General features: G+C 34.2%; 1 protein-coding gene across 3 annotated transcripts in view; it reads left to right on the forward strand.

Annotated features, from left to right (window-relative positions):
- LOC110035981 (probable RNA methyltransferase At5g51130) overlaps positions 1 to 16527 on the forward strand; it is a 41389-nt gene extending 24862 nt beyond the window's left edge. For all 3 annotated transcript variants that reach the window (XM_020740319.1, XM_020740320.1, XM_020740321.1), the window contains 5 exons: positions 11970 to 12243; positions 12374 to 12461; positions 12545 to 12610; positions 16081 to 16149; positions 16287 to 16527. In XM_020740319.1, the coding sequence (XP_020595978.1) occupies positions 11970 to 12243; positions 12374 to 12461; positions 12545 to 12610; positions 16081 to 16149; positions 16287 to 16376 (587 nt within the window). In that variant the 3' untranslated portion in view covers positions 16377 to 16527. The remainder of the gene's footprint in view (positions 1 to 11969; positions 12244 to 12373; positions 12462 to 12544; positions 12611 to 16080; positions 16150 to 16286) is intronic.
- The last annotated feature ends 1021 nt before the right edge of the window (positions 16528 to 17548 follow it).

Below are 17548 nucleotides of genomic sequence, written 5' to 3' on the forward strand. Positions count from 1 at the left end.
GTCCTACTGAGGAACATATGGGAGCTGTCAACCGTATTTTAAGATACTTAAAGATGACACCTGGGAAAGGATTATTATTCAAAAGGAATGATAGTCAAAAGGTAGAAGTATTTACTGATGCAGACTGGGCAGGAGATATATCCACCCGACGATCAACCTCTGGGTATTGCACGTATGTATGCGGCAATCTAGTGACATGGAGAAGTAAGAAGCAATCGGTGGTCTCTCGGAGTAGCGCAGAAGCAGAATACAGAGCACTGGCACTTGGAATCTGTGAAGGAATGTGGATCAAAAGATTTCTCAAAGAGCTTGGAATTATGGGAGAAAATTTTATCAAGATGTTCTGTGACAATCAAGCTGCAATAAGTATCGCAAAGAATCCTGTTCATCATGACCGAACGAAACACATTGAGATTGATCGGAACTTCATTTCAGAGAAGGTGGACAATGGAATCATTGAATTGGTCTATACTCCTTCTAGAGACCAAACCGCAAACATTCTCATCGAGGCTCTCCCTAAGTCCAGTTTTGATGAGCTAACCAACAAGTTGGGCATGTACAATCTGTACAACCCATCTTGAGGGGGAGTGTGGAATTACGCTCATTATTATTTACTTTAATGTTATTTAGTACTTGCTATATTTTGTGATAGTATAAAAATAGTAATTCTTAATTATAGGTATTTATGTTTATTCTATAATTATAGGAATTACTTAATTGTAGGAAGATTTCTTTCCTTGTTTTATTTCTTGTAAACGCCTATTTATAGGTGAATTATCTATGTATTCATAGAGAAAAAAGTTATTCAAAAAATTCACATATATATATATAAGAATTAATCATACATTGGGTTGGATCTTAAATGGGATTGGATTGTCCCAACTTAGATTCAATCTGCTTGATCGTATACAGATTGATTTTATGATTGAGTTTAATTTTCGAGTCATATTAGTTTTTTTACTTGGTTAATTGGATCAATGCTCGAATTGAGATGAGTTGTGACCTAATACATTGATTCGCCTATGTTTAGGAAATACAAGGGGTTACCAATTTCATAATATTAAGGAAGTCAAATGGGAAGTGGGCATGTGTATTGAATTTAACAATCTTAACAATGCCTTCCTTGCAACCTCTTATACATTTCTGGCCCTCAAGTGCGTTATAGCTTATATTTGAAATTTGTATCAGTATGATGCATACAAATTCAAAAAAATAAAATAACACAACTATGAATTGAAAGAAAGAGTTACTACAATGTATGCCTCAATGCATATGAGTTGTATGGTAGGCTCAAAATTGATTTTAGGATTATTGTAATTGATTTCTGTCATATTAGATATCCATAAAATTATGTACATTTATTTTTTTGAATATTTTTTATCAGGCATTTTTTATTTTAAATTTTATAATTAAAAAAAAAAAGTAATTTAGAATTAAAAATCTATACTAAAATCATTGATTCTTAAACATTCATTGAGGAATATCATAATTTTTACACTTAGTCTTAGATCCTCTTATTTATTTTTTATTTTTAATGACACTATTGGGCTAGAACATCCATTGGGACCCTTTATGCTAGCTTTTAATCTACCTGTCACTAGTCTGTCGCTAATCTTTTTACATAGTTGGCCGCCCTTATTTAGTTATCTTGCGCCAACCACTCCTACTTCTCAACACTCATCTAGCATATACTAATGTCAGCTTGCTCTTCTATCAACATACATAAGGGGATTTTGAGCATCTTGCACATTCATGTTAACTATGACTTCCAGATGTTTAATTCCACACCCTTGCCTTCCTATAAACACTTGCCAACTTCCACTTCCCAAATCTTATATGCCAACTCCTATGGACATGTGTTGGATTGCAACTTCTTTCTACAGGCACCCTTTTTTGTTGGTTGATGACCCACCCAAATTGAGGTGTCGTGATTTGTCTTTTTTTACCTACCGCATCTTCAATTATCAACGCCCATACGTGACTGCTATTCAAGTGACATCCTATGTTGATGAAAATCATATCCTTTGAGCTATTAAATGGTCCTTGCAAAAATAGGTTGGTATCCGATCATGTTTGGCATGTGACTAGCCCATTCACCTTCATGATCTTTACACTCATCTTTTGATGCTTGACTAGCCTTAGCCTATTTCTCGATGCGACAAACTCATCAATCTTCAAGTTGATGACATGGTTCCTCAGTATTTAACCAACTTAACGTGTTTGCCATAATCTGAGTATTATTACCCTTGCTGTCATGTGTGCTCACCTTATCTCTATTGATTGTCAAAATGTGCCTCATTTTGTACTTATAAAGGACTTTGGGCCTTAGAAGGGGCACGACGAAATGAAATAGAAATATTTTTTTTTTGAAAATTTCTCATGCTTCCACTTTATATTCCCCCTTCTTGATTATACATATACATATATACATATACATATATATATATATATATATACACATTTTTTTTTGAAAAGCCCAATGACTGATGAAATAGAAAAGATACATAAAGACTGTATGAATAGAGCCCAATAGAGGCACCCTACCCATACAATACCAAGTAAAGTACTACCCCAACAAAAGGATATAGATAGACTCAAAAAAATTTAAAAATGCAAAAAAAGACATGCAGAAAACAAGTAGCTAGGGACGGTCCAGTTTATTTCTGCCTTTCCCTCTAGTTTTAGGAGCGGAGTCAAATAACAAACTTTGAAGTGTCGTGCCATTGCCAGAAGTAACCAAAGTATCATCCATTAAGTTTCCAAGTTGGAGTGTGCCCTCGGCCTTCTTCCGTCGAGAAGTGTAAAACTGTCATTCTTCATGTGAAGACCAACTCATGTGATCCTCGGTCTGATTAGATATTAAAACCTCAGTAGAAAGTCAGTAGAAAGAAAGGTAGCTGTTGGCACAACGATATGTTCCAGTGTATGTGAAGTGTGAATTGTCACCTCTGCACTTGATGCTTCCTGAATAGGAGTTGCGGGGCTATCCTGACTTTCGGTCCGGACATTTTCCCTTATAGTATGGTCAGGAGAAGGGTTCCCAGGGGCAGACACCATTTTCTGTTTTGTGGTGATTCCCTCATCAGGTTGGCTGTCATCAAATTTGTTGGGAGCGCGTTCAGGCACGTGGGGTGCACTAACAACATGTTCCTGTTTTTGACTATTTGTTCTCATTTGTAGGTGCAATCCGAAACATTTCTCTTGCGGGTGTCCAAACATCTTGCAGTGCTTGCAGTAATGGGGTTTTTGTTCCATAATGATTTTTTGCCAATAACCATTATGAGCAGAACCAAACCAAACTTCTTCAATATCTGGTAGTGTAATATCTCTTTCAATCAAAATTCTGACAATAGAGGACCTTGAGAAATGAACTGTAGGTGCGTCTACCTGCAAATGCTTTCCAAGGATAGTCTCAATTGTATATAAGTAGGTAGGTCAAATAATTGAAGCTTGAGTTCAGATAATGAGAACCAGATAAGCACAATTGGGGGTTCTTGACTGGGATCAAAATCAGGGGTCCATTTGAGGAATTTCATATGATTGCCCTCGATTGTGATGAATTTTTTTGATAAAATACTTGTGTAATCTTCTTTTATGTTCAGTTGTATCATAACATGTCTTCCGTCGAAAAGACCCACCTGCCAACTAGTTTGAAATCTTCAATAAACTTCCTGATAATCTTCATCTTAGGGGGACTTAATTGGAACTATTCAACTAGTAAAAATTTGTATTTTCCTGCACGAGTTGAAATTTCAGCATCAGAGAAGAATAGTGCTTGTTTGCCCGCCTTTTTTTTTTTATTTTTTTGATGAGATTGCAATCTTCATGTCCTGCAACAGAATCATGGTACATCTGCGGGAATATCGGGCTATCTGCAAGGTGGAAATGAGAGTTGCGTTTGTGAACCACTGTAGCGTCGGAGGGTTTGGCGAGATTATCACCGACGAGAGCGGCGACGTTGGAAAAGCCTGAGGCCATTAGCGTGCTTCACATAAGCACAACAGGAGCGTGGCGCAGCTTGCCGACTGCCGCCGACGAAATGGGACGCGAGATGAAGCAGACGTGAAATCCTGTCATCCGTCTTCGAGTATGATGAACGACACGAGACCGTTGCGACCAGAAGAGGTCGCTGCGACAGACTAGGAAGAGGAAATCGCTGGATGAAAATGCTGCGACAGACGAAATCGCTGCGACTGACGTGAAAGAGGAAATCGCTGGACGAAAATGCTGCGACAGATGAAACCGCTGTGACCAGACGAAGTAGACGACGAAAGTGTAGCAGACACTAGGGTTCGTCATGAGGCGAAACCCTAGCAGTGAGGGAACGACGACCCATCGTCTATATATATATATATATTCATTTGTTTGTGGTCCTCTTTTACTTCTTTAGGACATGATATAGAAAACCGACATCTTGTAAATATATTTTTTTTATCCAACAAAATTATACTCTCACTTTGCATCATGGAAGTAGTTTATTAAGTCAATTTACTTAAAATTGTCATGCTCATCATGATTCATCTGAGTCATCGCTTCTCCTTTCGAAGAGCTGAGACCATTAATCATGGGATTTTTCTCGCGCTGCTTTATTTTCTCCCCCTTTGCAGGGAGTAGCTTATCTTGTAAACTTATTCTGTATATCTCCTTCTCTCCATGCATTCTCCATTGATTTTCTAGACCAAAAACAAGTGTTAAATATATGGTTCTCTTGTCGGCACCATAAAATTGACATTGGGAATGTTTGAAGAAGTCATTTCATTTCTCTGGGAAAAATACTAGCCCTTGTGATAGATCTTTCTCATTATGTTTCATTTTGATAATTTCTCTAGAAATATCAACTTTTTGATGTAATTTTTTGATGCTTCTTCTCTGTATCATGCTTATTGGTCTCTTAACTTGTCACGTTCGACTCTCTACTTGGTTAGCATGTTGTCATCTCGTTATGGGGGCAAGATGTTGTTGCCAAAGGGTACCATTCTTTGGCCGTTGTTTCCATGTCTTTCTAGCACCATACACCACCGAGTTATTTGAGGCATCACTTATTCATCCACTCTCTTACTGACAAAATCCCTTCCCATAGGATAGGTCATCACTCCTTGAGCCCTCCCTAACGATAAGAAAATGTAGAATGAGTCATTTAGAGACTACATCACTCTTTTTGAACTCGAGCAGCATGTGAAGTCAGGACTCTGAACTTATCATTCTATCGGCTTTAGGGGGACATACTCCTACTTTGCTTCTTTGAAAAACCCCAAAGATGATGACCAACCTTTCAAAAAAAGGCATCTAAATTAACATTCAAGCCCACCCTTTGATCGCCTTTTTGTCTGCACTTGTGTGCTAACAACTTCCTTGTGTGCCCTCCTATTAGTGACTAAAACAAATTTCTCTGACAATTAATTTCTTGACATGGCATCATCATTTTGATACTTGCTAAACATGTTTTCCTATTTTGGCTTCTATTAGTTTTTCTATTTGTTTTCACATCAAATTCATTCTATCAAAGTCACTTGTTAGAATCTATGAGCACTTGCCTGCATAACAGACTTTGTTCAAATGGCACCTATTTATTGGCCTATGCCTACCTCTACCAATCCTCCTGTGCTTTCATTTGCATGGCTCTCAACCTTATTTTGCCTTTGCCATCCAATTCTTTCTCTCAATGTCTTCCATGACACCCAATAGTACCACACAGTATATATTATCACACATCATGTAAGTTTTTACTTCCCCCAACTTATTTTATGTAAGCTTTATTTTTCTATAAACCATTCAATTAAGGCTTGAGAGGTTAACATGCTTTGCAACACGCTCAACTTTCAATAATCCTGCCGCATTGGAGTTTATGGAAGTGGACAATCCATTCAAGCACGATTATCTATAGATTTTTTTCCCGGATGAATTTTTAACTCAATTGCGTTTATCCAACCAACATCTTTGAAGGTATTTGGTACTCCTTTGATTGACTGGTTCTCCTAATAGCCTCCACACCCCTTACCATTACTTGTAATCTCCGAACTTCCTAGTCAAATGCATTTAATAAAACAAATGATGCATTTTATGCTTTCATGGTGCATTTTTTGTCTTCACTTTTAATTGCTTGTTTTCTGTAGTGTGCTGCAAAATGCTATATTAATCTATAGGGAGATTCAAGGTGATGGTAGACATGGCTAGCCTACTCAATAATAACCTTTTTTTCTATTTATAGCCTACGTGAGGTGAGCCATTACACGCCTAATTCCTTGGTTGCTTATTGGGCTAATGAGGCACTGCTCTTGCTCAGTGGTTGTGAACCTTTTTAAATTGCTTTTAATTTTATGAATGGTCATCATAAATTTGATTCACTAACATCCCAACATGATTGGCTTGCTACATGGCGAGAATACTGCAAAAGTTGCTCTTGGACATAACACTAACTTCGATCCACTAACACTACGTGATATGATGCCATCTTTATTAGGACCACGCCCATATGTTGCACTCATGTTATAACGGTGGGTGATTACTCTTCCTAGATGCTCAAGTTAAAATAGCTGATCTACTTGACTAACAAACCATTCTTACTTGATTCAACAATTGATTATGGTATGAGCCCTCTTAATACATTTTGTGCAAAAGAACAAGTAAACACAGAACAAGCAATAAAATAAAAAATATTTTTCAATATTTGGTTTTCTTACAAAATGATTAATCTCTAGTGTTTTTCACTCCTATGGAGGAAATGATGATTTACAATCCCGATAGAGGATATAATTTGAAAAATACATTTATTTCTTTTCCTTTTGAATATCTCATAACAAATTTTAAAATGTGGGGAATGTACTTTTTATGTATTTATTTTTTGCCACCCATGCATCTTTATGACAAAGACTAGTTTGAGTAGCAATTAGGACTTCTCCAAATCACATTTGATTAGCATGACTCTCATTCATTTGTTGGTCTTCGAATCTCATTGAATGGCTACACTTTCTTTTTGTCTTGCAAAATCATCTATTTGTTAGCTCCTTTCTAGTACATGTCTATCATCACAGATTTGTCAGCTCTCTCTCTCTCTCTTCCATCACACACTTCTCAGCTCTCACATCTTAACTCTTCTAATTGGACTTTTATGCATTCGGTTTGCAGAATAACTTCAGAATTCCTAATTGCTTTATCATAATAATTTATTTCTACATGTATCCCCTCATTTGTTGCCCATATCGAGCATTAGATTTTCTTGCGCCATCCCTTTATTGTTGAGTCCTACCCACTGGCATTTTTTTTTTTTTTTTTTTAAATTATCCCCACATAAGTAAATTCCATTCACCAGGTAATGTCCATTCACCTTGTGGACCCACATTCACTAGGGGACCTTCGTACCTTTGATGATAATATCTACTATGGTAATGTTTATCCTTTTAGTGGACCCCTACCCTCTAAGGACCCTTCTTTGCTTTGGCAAGTTATTCTTATCTAAGTTTCTTTTTATGTTAGGAGTTTTTGGACCCCTACAGTTGCTTTAATCTTCCTCTTAGTCATTTATATGCTTGTTTAAGCTTCTAAATTTAGGCTGAATGATTGATGATGTTCCCTCTTCAATAATTCATTTAACCCTTCATGTGTATTAGGATGCATTTGCATTATGATCTTTAGTCAGCATATTAGCTATCTAGTGAACCTAGCCCTAGATATAGGTTTGACCTATGGTTTTGGTAAATAGTTCATTTTATTTGCGAGCATACTCATCAAACAACTAAAATTGATATGCTATAATTTGATCTCATATAATTGTGCTAATGGTACAAAACTTGAGTTTTGCTACATAAGCATTTAAATTATATGTAAGACAACATTACTCAAAATCTTCTTTATGATAAAATTTTTTTTTGTATTTATTTATATTTTCAAAGCCATAAATTTAATTTAAAAAATTATTAGATTAGGATGACATTCTATTTTAATTTGATTTTTTGGGGAGACCATATTTGGTTGTCTTCTTTAGATAATATGACATAAATCTTTCTAAATCTTTCTTCCAGTCTAATCTCTCACATTTTTTGCCTCATTATTGTTATTAATAGGAGATGCTTGCTAGTTTAGGATGCATCTAGAAATTTGTCTCATTATTTAGCTGATATGATGTGTTTGTGCTGGTTGTACATTTCATGAAGCATTTTTGTTATGTTTTATTGTTTGTGTGTGTGTAATAAGAATTAAAGTTGTATATGCATTCTTTTGTATGAGGCCTTGCCTAAAGATGAGGGTATGCAAATAAAACATATTCATGTTTTACATTGTATGTAGATACTTTACTAGCTTACCTCTTCCATTGGCCCGACCTATTGATGTGTGGTTTCTATATGTATATTTTTTAGGATTGGAAGACGTTGTATGGACCTATATATGAGCGTAAATCCCAATAGAGCATTATCACCATGGCAAGGACTATGCAGAGGCAATGATTAAAAGCAGATAGAACATGCCTCATACTTAAAAATTCAAATTTGTATTTTTTATATAAATTTAGGATAAGTTGTATGTATGTAAAACCTAATTAATTTTTTCTCTTTTTACTAGTGTCTTTAACAAAACCTATCTGTACTGGGCCTTTTATTCTATAGTTATTCATTGATTGAGTGTTTATTTACCCCATTTTGTGCTTTTATAGTTTTAATATTTATTAGGTGTTTGTGGAGCTTCATTCATATAATTAATCTCTCAAGATATAATTTGGTAATTTATGAACAAGCATAAAATCAAGTATATGAAAATCCTTTGTTAATAAATAAAGGTTTCTTTATTGCATGGCTTTATACCACTTATTCAAAATAAATGAACTAGTTTTATTATTATTATGTAGTTTTATGGGTCATGTATTGTGTCTTTTATACCTTTTCACAAGGAAGAATTCTAATTAGCACTGATTGAGGCCGAGTCATAAAGCATAAAATGGTCAAAATGATGGTAGTGGGCGAGTTTTTGGTAAAATTAAAGGTTAGAAAAATTCTATAAATATTGAGTTTTTGGTCGATGATAGGTGACTTAGTATTATATAATTGTAGGAATGTCAAGATTAGTCCAGATTGTGCTAGTTTGAGATGATTTAAATATTATTTTAAGGAATGAGCTTAAGATGGTGGTTTATATGGTTGGAAATGGTTGTGAATGATTAGTTCTAATCAGAGCCATTAGTTTTAAATAAATAGATGAACTTGAGTGTAACTGCCCCTATTGGCACAACGGGGCGTAGTTTTAACTCCAAAATTGTCTGAAGTGGTAGCAACACATCAACTTTGTAGATACACTGACGTCTTCAACTAGTGTTATAATGGGGTGAACTCTTTTTAGCTTACACCTACCAGCATTCATATTTCTTCATACTTCACTATCTTTCTATGAGATAGTTTGTTTCTTCAAAAGCATATGCTCATCTATAAAGAAATCTAGATGTCCTAATATTATGTTTCCCGAGATAAACAACTTCATAAACAATTATGGAATAAAAATTAAATTCTATGTTCTTTTCTTGCAATATGATAAATCATCTACAGTAATAAGATTTATCAAAAAGAATAATTTATAAACATATTGCTTATGTGCATAAGATTCAGAAGCAGGAAATAATACTCTCATTCAGGAATGTGATTATCCATTCTCAAATTGTGCAAATACTTGTCCTTAAGCCTTATCCTCCCATCCTCAAATACTCAATTCTGTAGATCATACCCAAATATATACATAAGACATGCACAATTCAAATTCTCTTGCACCCTTAAACGACAATATCCAAAAGATTGTACTTGGTCGAATTCCTAAACTTCTGACTAATTACTACTATTTTTAATTTACTACTTTGATTTTCTTTAAATTTTCTCTCATATATTTACCTTGATTTGCCCCTTTTCAATTATCTCATGTATTATTATTATTATTTTTAAAGAAAATAAATTTATATTTCAACTTGATTGATTCCTAGAAAATTATCCTCATTGATTAATGTACAATTTATTTTATTAAATATTATATAATACGAATAATTCTTATCTTATAAAAACTTTGATTCTCACCACTTCAAATTACGATGTTTAATTATAAATAATGTAATAAGAAAACTTAGTTATTTAATCATTATTCATAAGTGTCATATGAATTTATATATAATTTGATCATCTTAACAACAATGTATTATCATTAATTAAAAATATACATTTTTTTATCAATAAATAAAATTATGTATTAGTCTTTTCTAATAAACTTGAATGTATTAGGATGCTTAAATTTTAAGAAAGACTTATTTCTTTACACATTCAAAATACTAATGATTTTCAATAATTCCTTCCATTTAAGACTTATATTGAATTGCTTTCTCTAACAAATTAAATAAATATACTAAAAATAAAAATTTAGTATTGAGCTTAGTTTTACCTTCCAACAATAGCAACCTTAAATGTCTTCTTCCTTTATTATAAATACTTTGCTTGTTGATAATCTTCCTTCAACCCTAACAAAATATTTTAATCAATTTACTTTCGATGAAAAGAAATTTTACGCATTCTTCTCCAAATTCAAATCATTCTCATCCCAGAAAAGAAAAGTTTGCAGTGGTTGATTCTTTATGCTTAGCTAACACGTTGTGCTTATTCAAGTGCCTTGCTTGGCCTCGTGTGTCTATCCGATCGAACTCATCTTATCCCTTGATCTACTTGATGCTGCATGAAAACACGCAAGTTAGTCTTGGCTTGCATGACTCCTCCCAAGTTAGTCTGGCCACACTCATCTCCGATTTCACTCCTTTGCCTTCTATTCCTATGCCTCTCTCTCTCTCTCTTATTAAAGCTGAAGGCACACTGCTTGTCCCCCGATATAGGTCTTAGTTCACTTAGTAGATCATCCCCTTAGACTGATTTGCCAACCTTATAACAACAAACTTGCTCGCACCTCTAGTCTCTTTGCTTTGTCTTCCTATTTCATGTCCTGGGAATCGAAATCACACTGGTTCACTTCTTCGACTCCCCACCTTACTCTCTGTAAGTGGTCTAACCTGCATAGTTTCACACCCCCTTATTAACGAGGTGCTACATTATGACCTTGGAAGGGAACTAGGTACTAAGATGGAATTTTGTGAATGGTAAATGTAGGCTATAAATTTGAATCGCCTATAAACCATCTATTCTTTTGTAATTCATCTTGAAGCCACTACTTTTGGTGTGCTTGGGCCTTTCCCCTTGGCCTCCCGCTCTCACCACAATTTTTTTTTCTCCCCTTTTACAGGCAGCTTCGCCCGTCATCTCTCTCTCCATGCGTCCTTATTTGACCCTCTAAACCAAAAGCCTGTATTCACACACTATGAACTCACAGAAAAGCCAAAACTGATATTGAAAGCCTTGGCTTTATACAGAGTAGCTCTTCCATGTTTATGGTCACCATTCTTGAGGATCTAGTAATATTATGACCCGAGATCCTAGCTCTTTTTTCTTAAAGGTTTTGTTTCCACACTTCTTAGCAGTCTTATAGCAGTTTGAGACTTGTAAAGTCCCAAATATTAGTGTCTGGCAGATCTTGCCTGCTATCATCAGCCATTGTGCATGGGGACTAGAAGTAGGGTCTTTTGGTCTGTTGCATATATTGGTGTTATAAGCTTCCAATAAATGTGATTTTGAACAATTTGTGGTTCAAACAATTGACGTTATTTTCTTATCAGTCCTTTTCATTTCCTTCAATTTACACAAGTATTATATAATCGGCAACTTTGTTTGATCATTGCTTGCTAATACCTTCTGTTTATCATTAATCTTTTTGTGTGATTATTGTTTCATCAATTAGTATTTGACCCACTGCATGATGATGATGTAAATATATAATGGCTAAAGTTTTTCTTACTCATATGATGCCAAGCATTTTATTTACCAGCAAATGTAAATTGGATAATTGTGGCAGATGGATTTGGTGTGCTTGATTCATGCATGAACACTTTTCTGCATGTTGATTAGGACTTATTGAAGATGCTCGATGTAACCTACGAAATACAGTTAGAAAACAAAAATCTCATGGTACTTTGGCAAAGTGTTCATATGCTGAAGGCTTAAATTGTGGAGATTTATCAGAGCAGAAGTTTCCTCTAGTATTGAATGAGGAAACTTTGTACCCGCAATGTTGTCCTTCATTTCCTAGAGAGCAGGATCTTCTTCAAAGAGTTTCATTCCATTGTGAGAACTTCGTTGAAAATATACATAGATCTTCTGAAAAGTTTCACACAATTCTTTGGTAATTACGTTCCTTCAAGTTTAAAAGTTTCAAGCTTCTATCCTCTTTTCTTAAACATTTTTGACTTCTGTCTTTATTCATTATTGCTCATTAATGGCCTACAAATAATAACTTGCCCTAGATTTTACAGTCTTAGTGTAACAAAGTGGATCCATTTAAATTGGGGAGATGATGGACTGCTGACATTATTTTCTAAGATTTGGAGGCTTCTTAAACCCGTAATAAATTTTATTTTTATTTTTTTTGGTGTCAAAGTATAGTTTATTTTGGTGCTTTATATTATTTTGACCATTTCTTAAAGGGGGGAGTTCTTTTGCTGGAGCCTCAGCCATGGACGTCATATAAAAGATACCGACTACTGTCTGAGGTGATGATTAGCTATTTTTGCACACATCTGCTGATCAACTTTCTTCATAAATTTTACTTTTAGATGTGATTTTAAAGCCTTTTTGTTGTTTTTAGTTAGAAGATTTACATACATACAACAATTTTTATGTATTTACATGTCTAACACTTGAGTTTTGATATTTTTTTATGTATAAAACTCAAATCTTTAAATTGTATAAAAAATACGTAAATATTAATTTCTCAGTAGTTTTCATATTCTTAGATGAAGATGAATTAAGGGTGAGGTCCAGAGCATAATTAGGTTTCTATCATGCAAGTCACCTATACATTTAATTTTTTTATTCTCTTCTTATGTCAGCCATTGCTACTTTTGCACTTGCATATATTTACATATTAAAAAAAACTTACATATATTTCTGTAAAGAATAATGATTTATGAATGAGTTATGAGCATAAAAAATGTTTAATGTCTACTTGTTGCATGTGTCATCAACTAACATTTATAAATTAAATATTAAAACTAAGATAACATGCAAATTGGCATCTTAGTTTAGGATGATCAATATTAGCATCAGGTGAAAGGTCTTGCGACTAAAACAGAGGATTTCTTAGCTTGGGATGTACCTTGAAATAATAAAAAAATTTATGTGCGAAAATATGACGAGTGGAATATGATGGCTTATTTTTAAATTTTATCTTGTGCCAATATCTTAATGGCTGATACTTAATCGACATCCCTTTATGAAAGAGGGTAATAAACATCTAATTCCATTAATACCATAGCCAATAAGAGCTTAAAAAATAAGCTGTTGTAGCATCCATCTATAAAATTTTTTGAGAAACAAGAGTCTAGGAAAATAAGTAGATTGGTTGAAGTAGTGAAAGCAAATTTGTGGAAATGAAATTGAAGCAGAAGTGATAAGAGACGCCCTAAAACAATTAGGTGGAAAGGGGGACTATTTAACATGCTCATTTGAAGCTTAACTAAAGTCTTTTCTCCCCCAAGGAATTGATATTAATGTGATCGATAATCATCACTTTGTTCATGATGAGAAAAAGTTGAGGCTTTTCAGAAAATTGCATTAGCATTTTTGGAGATAATATCAGTAATGATGAAATGATGAAAACTATGTAGCTAGCATGAATAGGTTGTCGACCACTTTTTCTTACAGAGAAATTGAACTTGGCTCTAGGTTTTGGAAAAAAACAACAAATAATAGGTATCTTCCACTAAAGTATTAGGATGATCAATATTAGCATCAGGTGAAAGATTTTGTGACTAAAACGGAGGATTTCTCAGCTTGGGATGAGCCTTGTAATAATAAAAAAATTTATTTGCGAAAATATGGCAAGTGGAATATGATGGCTTATTTTTAAATTTTATCTTGCGCCGATATCTTAATGTAAGATACGTAATCGACACCCCCTTATGAAAGAGGGTCATAACATCTAATTCCATTAATACCATAGCCAATGAGAGCTTAAAAAATAAGCTGTTGTGGCATCCATCTATAAGAATTTTTCAGAAACGTGAGTCAAGGAGTAGATTGGTTGAAGTAGTGAAAATTAAGTTGTGGAAATGAAATTTAAGAAGTGATAATGGACTCCCTGAAACAATTAGTTGGAAAGGTTTACTATTTAGCATGCTCATTTGAAGCTTATTGATACAATAGAAATGTCATGAGAAGAGCCTGAAAAGAATGTTTTATGGTATAGCAAGTGTTAATGAGCAAAATGGAGGAGTTACCTAACAATTGTAAATTAGATATAAATTTGCAAACTACCTTTATGCTAGAAAATTTGTTAATAAGTGAGTGTGAGAGACGTAGCAAACAAAGAAATTTCTTCTTGAGAAAAGATTAGAGCATGCTTGCCTTAAAAATATGAAAGTTGTTTATGTTGACGAGTTTTTGAATTTTGGTGAATGAATTGTGGAGTACTGTTGAATGGAGAGGGAAAAATATCAACAATATTCAAGACACAAACAAGTTTCTCAAAAGAGTGCCCAAGTTGAGGTGCGGGAGGCTTAATCATTCTGGAGAAAGGAAGAGGAGCAACTTTAGGAGCATCAAGGCTGACAAGTGAAGGAGGTGGCAATCTTACAGCATGTTCAATTAAGGCCCTGGAAGAAGTCTTTATAGGATGATTTGGAATCTGAAGTGGCTTTGATAAAATAGGAATGTAAAATCCACTAGTAGAAATCAACATAAGAGATTGCACAATCCTGACGAGAAAAAAAAATGTACTTCTATCTAAAGAAAAGAGGAGCAGAGTTGGCACACTTCGGATGGGTTGCATATGCCATGAGGTGTTGTTGGTGTCAACGATAGTGGATGAAGTTGAGAAGGAACCCCACAAAGTTTCCTCACCTATGTTGCACGGAAAAGAAGAAGCTTAGGTCGAAGGCGACATAACATGTCTCCTGGAATGCTAAACACGGACGTCACCTAGAACCCCTAGTTGTGGAGCGTTTAGTTGCAAACACTAATATGGGGATGACAATAGGCCCTAGCCGTAAAACAAATGCTAACAGCGGACACCTGTGATACCCTACCTGAGGAACAGACATCGAGCTGCTTGATGGATGCCAAGCCACTCTGCAATTGATGAACAAGACATCTCCTGTGCGCATGTCTCTGAGCTTGCTGCTCCTTACGCGGAAATCTCCCACTGAATGAACAACACATATATTTCTGGGGAATTTTAACACTGGATATTGTAATATTTAGTATATTATATAACTACTGCATGATTAGCTATGACAATTGTTGCTCTGCTTTTGGCGTGTTGGTCATTTTCTAGCTGATAACCTACTTAATCTTGATTTTGTTCAAGTCTCATTTGTGCCTAACTTTTCAATTTATCTGTTCATTCCATTATCCAATCAGGTTTTATTCTTTTGCGTGTTTATAAAATTCATGGTCTCAAATTTTAGAGAACTTTTGCAACAATGTTCTTTCATTGAGATTTATTTTGCATGTTGTTTTGTTGAAATTCAGTGCTACGAAAAGAAAACTGATTGTATTTTAACCTTATGAGCACCAAACTCTGCTATGAAATTGGTCTGAATGATGCGTCTCTGACATAGTAGTCATTATTTTCTGCTTGATTTGTTAGACCGACTTCCTGTATCTATAATAGAGCAGCACTTTCTTGACATATAACAGATCCTGATTTGAAGTTTCTAGTTGCGCATGGTGCCATTAGATGATTTCCTAAATAGGAACCATTGACTTGCCATGTTTGTACAAGGTTTCCAATTTATATCAGTTGCCATTTTTATATAATTCACTTTCGTTAATTTGTAGTTCTTTGGTTGCAGTGTTTCATTCCTTTATTATTACTTATTTTAACTGCCATATGTGGTATGGCTGGCTATACTAAAATTTGTACCTTGGCCTGCTTCTCTTTTTATGCTTTAAATTTATCCTAGGATAAGCATCTTGTTATATTGACTGTTGCTTAGAAGGGAAAATTTAATGTTTGCAGAGTACAAGGACTAACTATAATAATATTCATCTACATCCAGATCAATTTCGAGATATCCTTCTAGATAAGGTAGCATACTATAAGTTCTCCCCCTCGAGCAGTTTTTTTTTTTTTTTTTGTATATTTTTGTATATGCAGCTCTATTTTAAATAGTACATTGTTATGCTTTGTATTTTTATTTAACTAATTGATTTCTTTGCTTGTAGGTTGGCTTCAAGTCTGCTGATACAATCACGGATAATTTATCTGGCACAGTTGCTGGTTTTGATAGGCAAATCATTGCCTTCCAAAAGTAATTTTTCATTGATGTCATCACCACTTAAAGCATCATACTGTGGTTTTGCCATCACCTTAAACTTTCAGTGTGCAGCATGATCATTGAAACATCTGATTTTTGCTATACTTAGCAGCAATGAAGAGATTTGACAGCAGGGAGTACTAGTCAGTTATGACACTAAAATCAGGAATAGCTCTTGCTTTGGCTGCATTTTGATCATTATCCATGCACTACAGCACCAGGTCGCCATTTGGTTCATGTATGTATGCGGAGGAATGGAAGCCGCCTGGGCATTTTTTTTATTTTTCTGAGCTATGTCTACATTGAAAGGGTATTTAATACTTTTACATGGTACAGATCTGATTTTTGAAACTCATTTTTATTCAAGGCTAGTAAGCAATGCCATCTGTTGCAGGCTCTGCTCTTGTTCTTTCTCATAGCAATTACTGATATATATATGTATGTATGTATGTATGTATGTATGTATGTATGTATGTATGTATGTATGTATGTATGTATGTATGTATGTATGTATGTATGTATGTATGTATGTATGTATGTATGTATGTATGTATGTATGTATGTATGTATGTATGTATGTATGTATGTATGTATGTATGTATGTATGTATGTATGTATGTATGTATGTATGTATGTATGTATGTATGTATGTATGTATGTATGTATGTATGTATGTATGTATGTATGTATGTATGTATGTATGTATGTATGTATGTATGTATGTATGTATGTATGTATGTATGTATGTATGTATGTATGTATGTATGTATGTATGTATGTATGTATGTATGTATGTATGTATGTATGTATGTATGTATGTATGTATGTATGTATGTATGTATGTATGTATGTATGTATGTATGTATGTATGTATGTATGTATGTATGTATGTATGTATGTATGTATGTATGTATGTATGTATGTATGTATGTATGTATGTATGTATGTATGTATGTATGTATGTATGTATGTATGTATGTATGTATGTATGTATGTATGTATGTATGTATGTATGTATGTATGTATGTATGTATGTATGTATGTATGTATGTATGTATGTATGTATGTATGTATGTATGTATGTATGTATGTATGTATGTATGTATGTATGTATGTATGTATGTATGTATGTATGTATGTATGTATGTATGTATGTATGTATGTATGTAT

This window comes from Phalaenopsis equestris, unplaced genomic scaffold (genome assembly GCF_001263595.1).
Source record: "Phalaenopsis equestris unplaced genomic scaffold, ASM126359v1 Scaffold201156, whole genome shotgun sequence".
Lineage (NCBI taxonomy): Eukaryota > Viridiplantae > Streptophyta > Magnoliopsida > Asparagales > Orchidaceae > Phalaenopsis > Phalaenopsis equestris.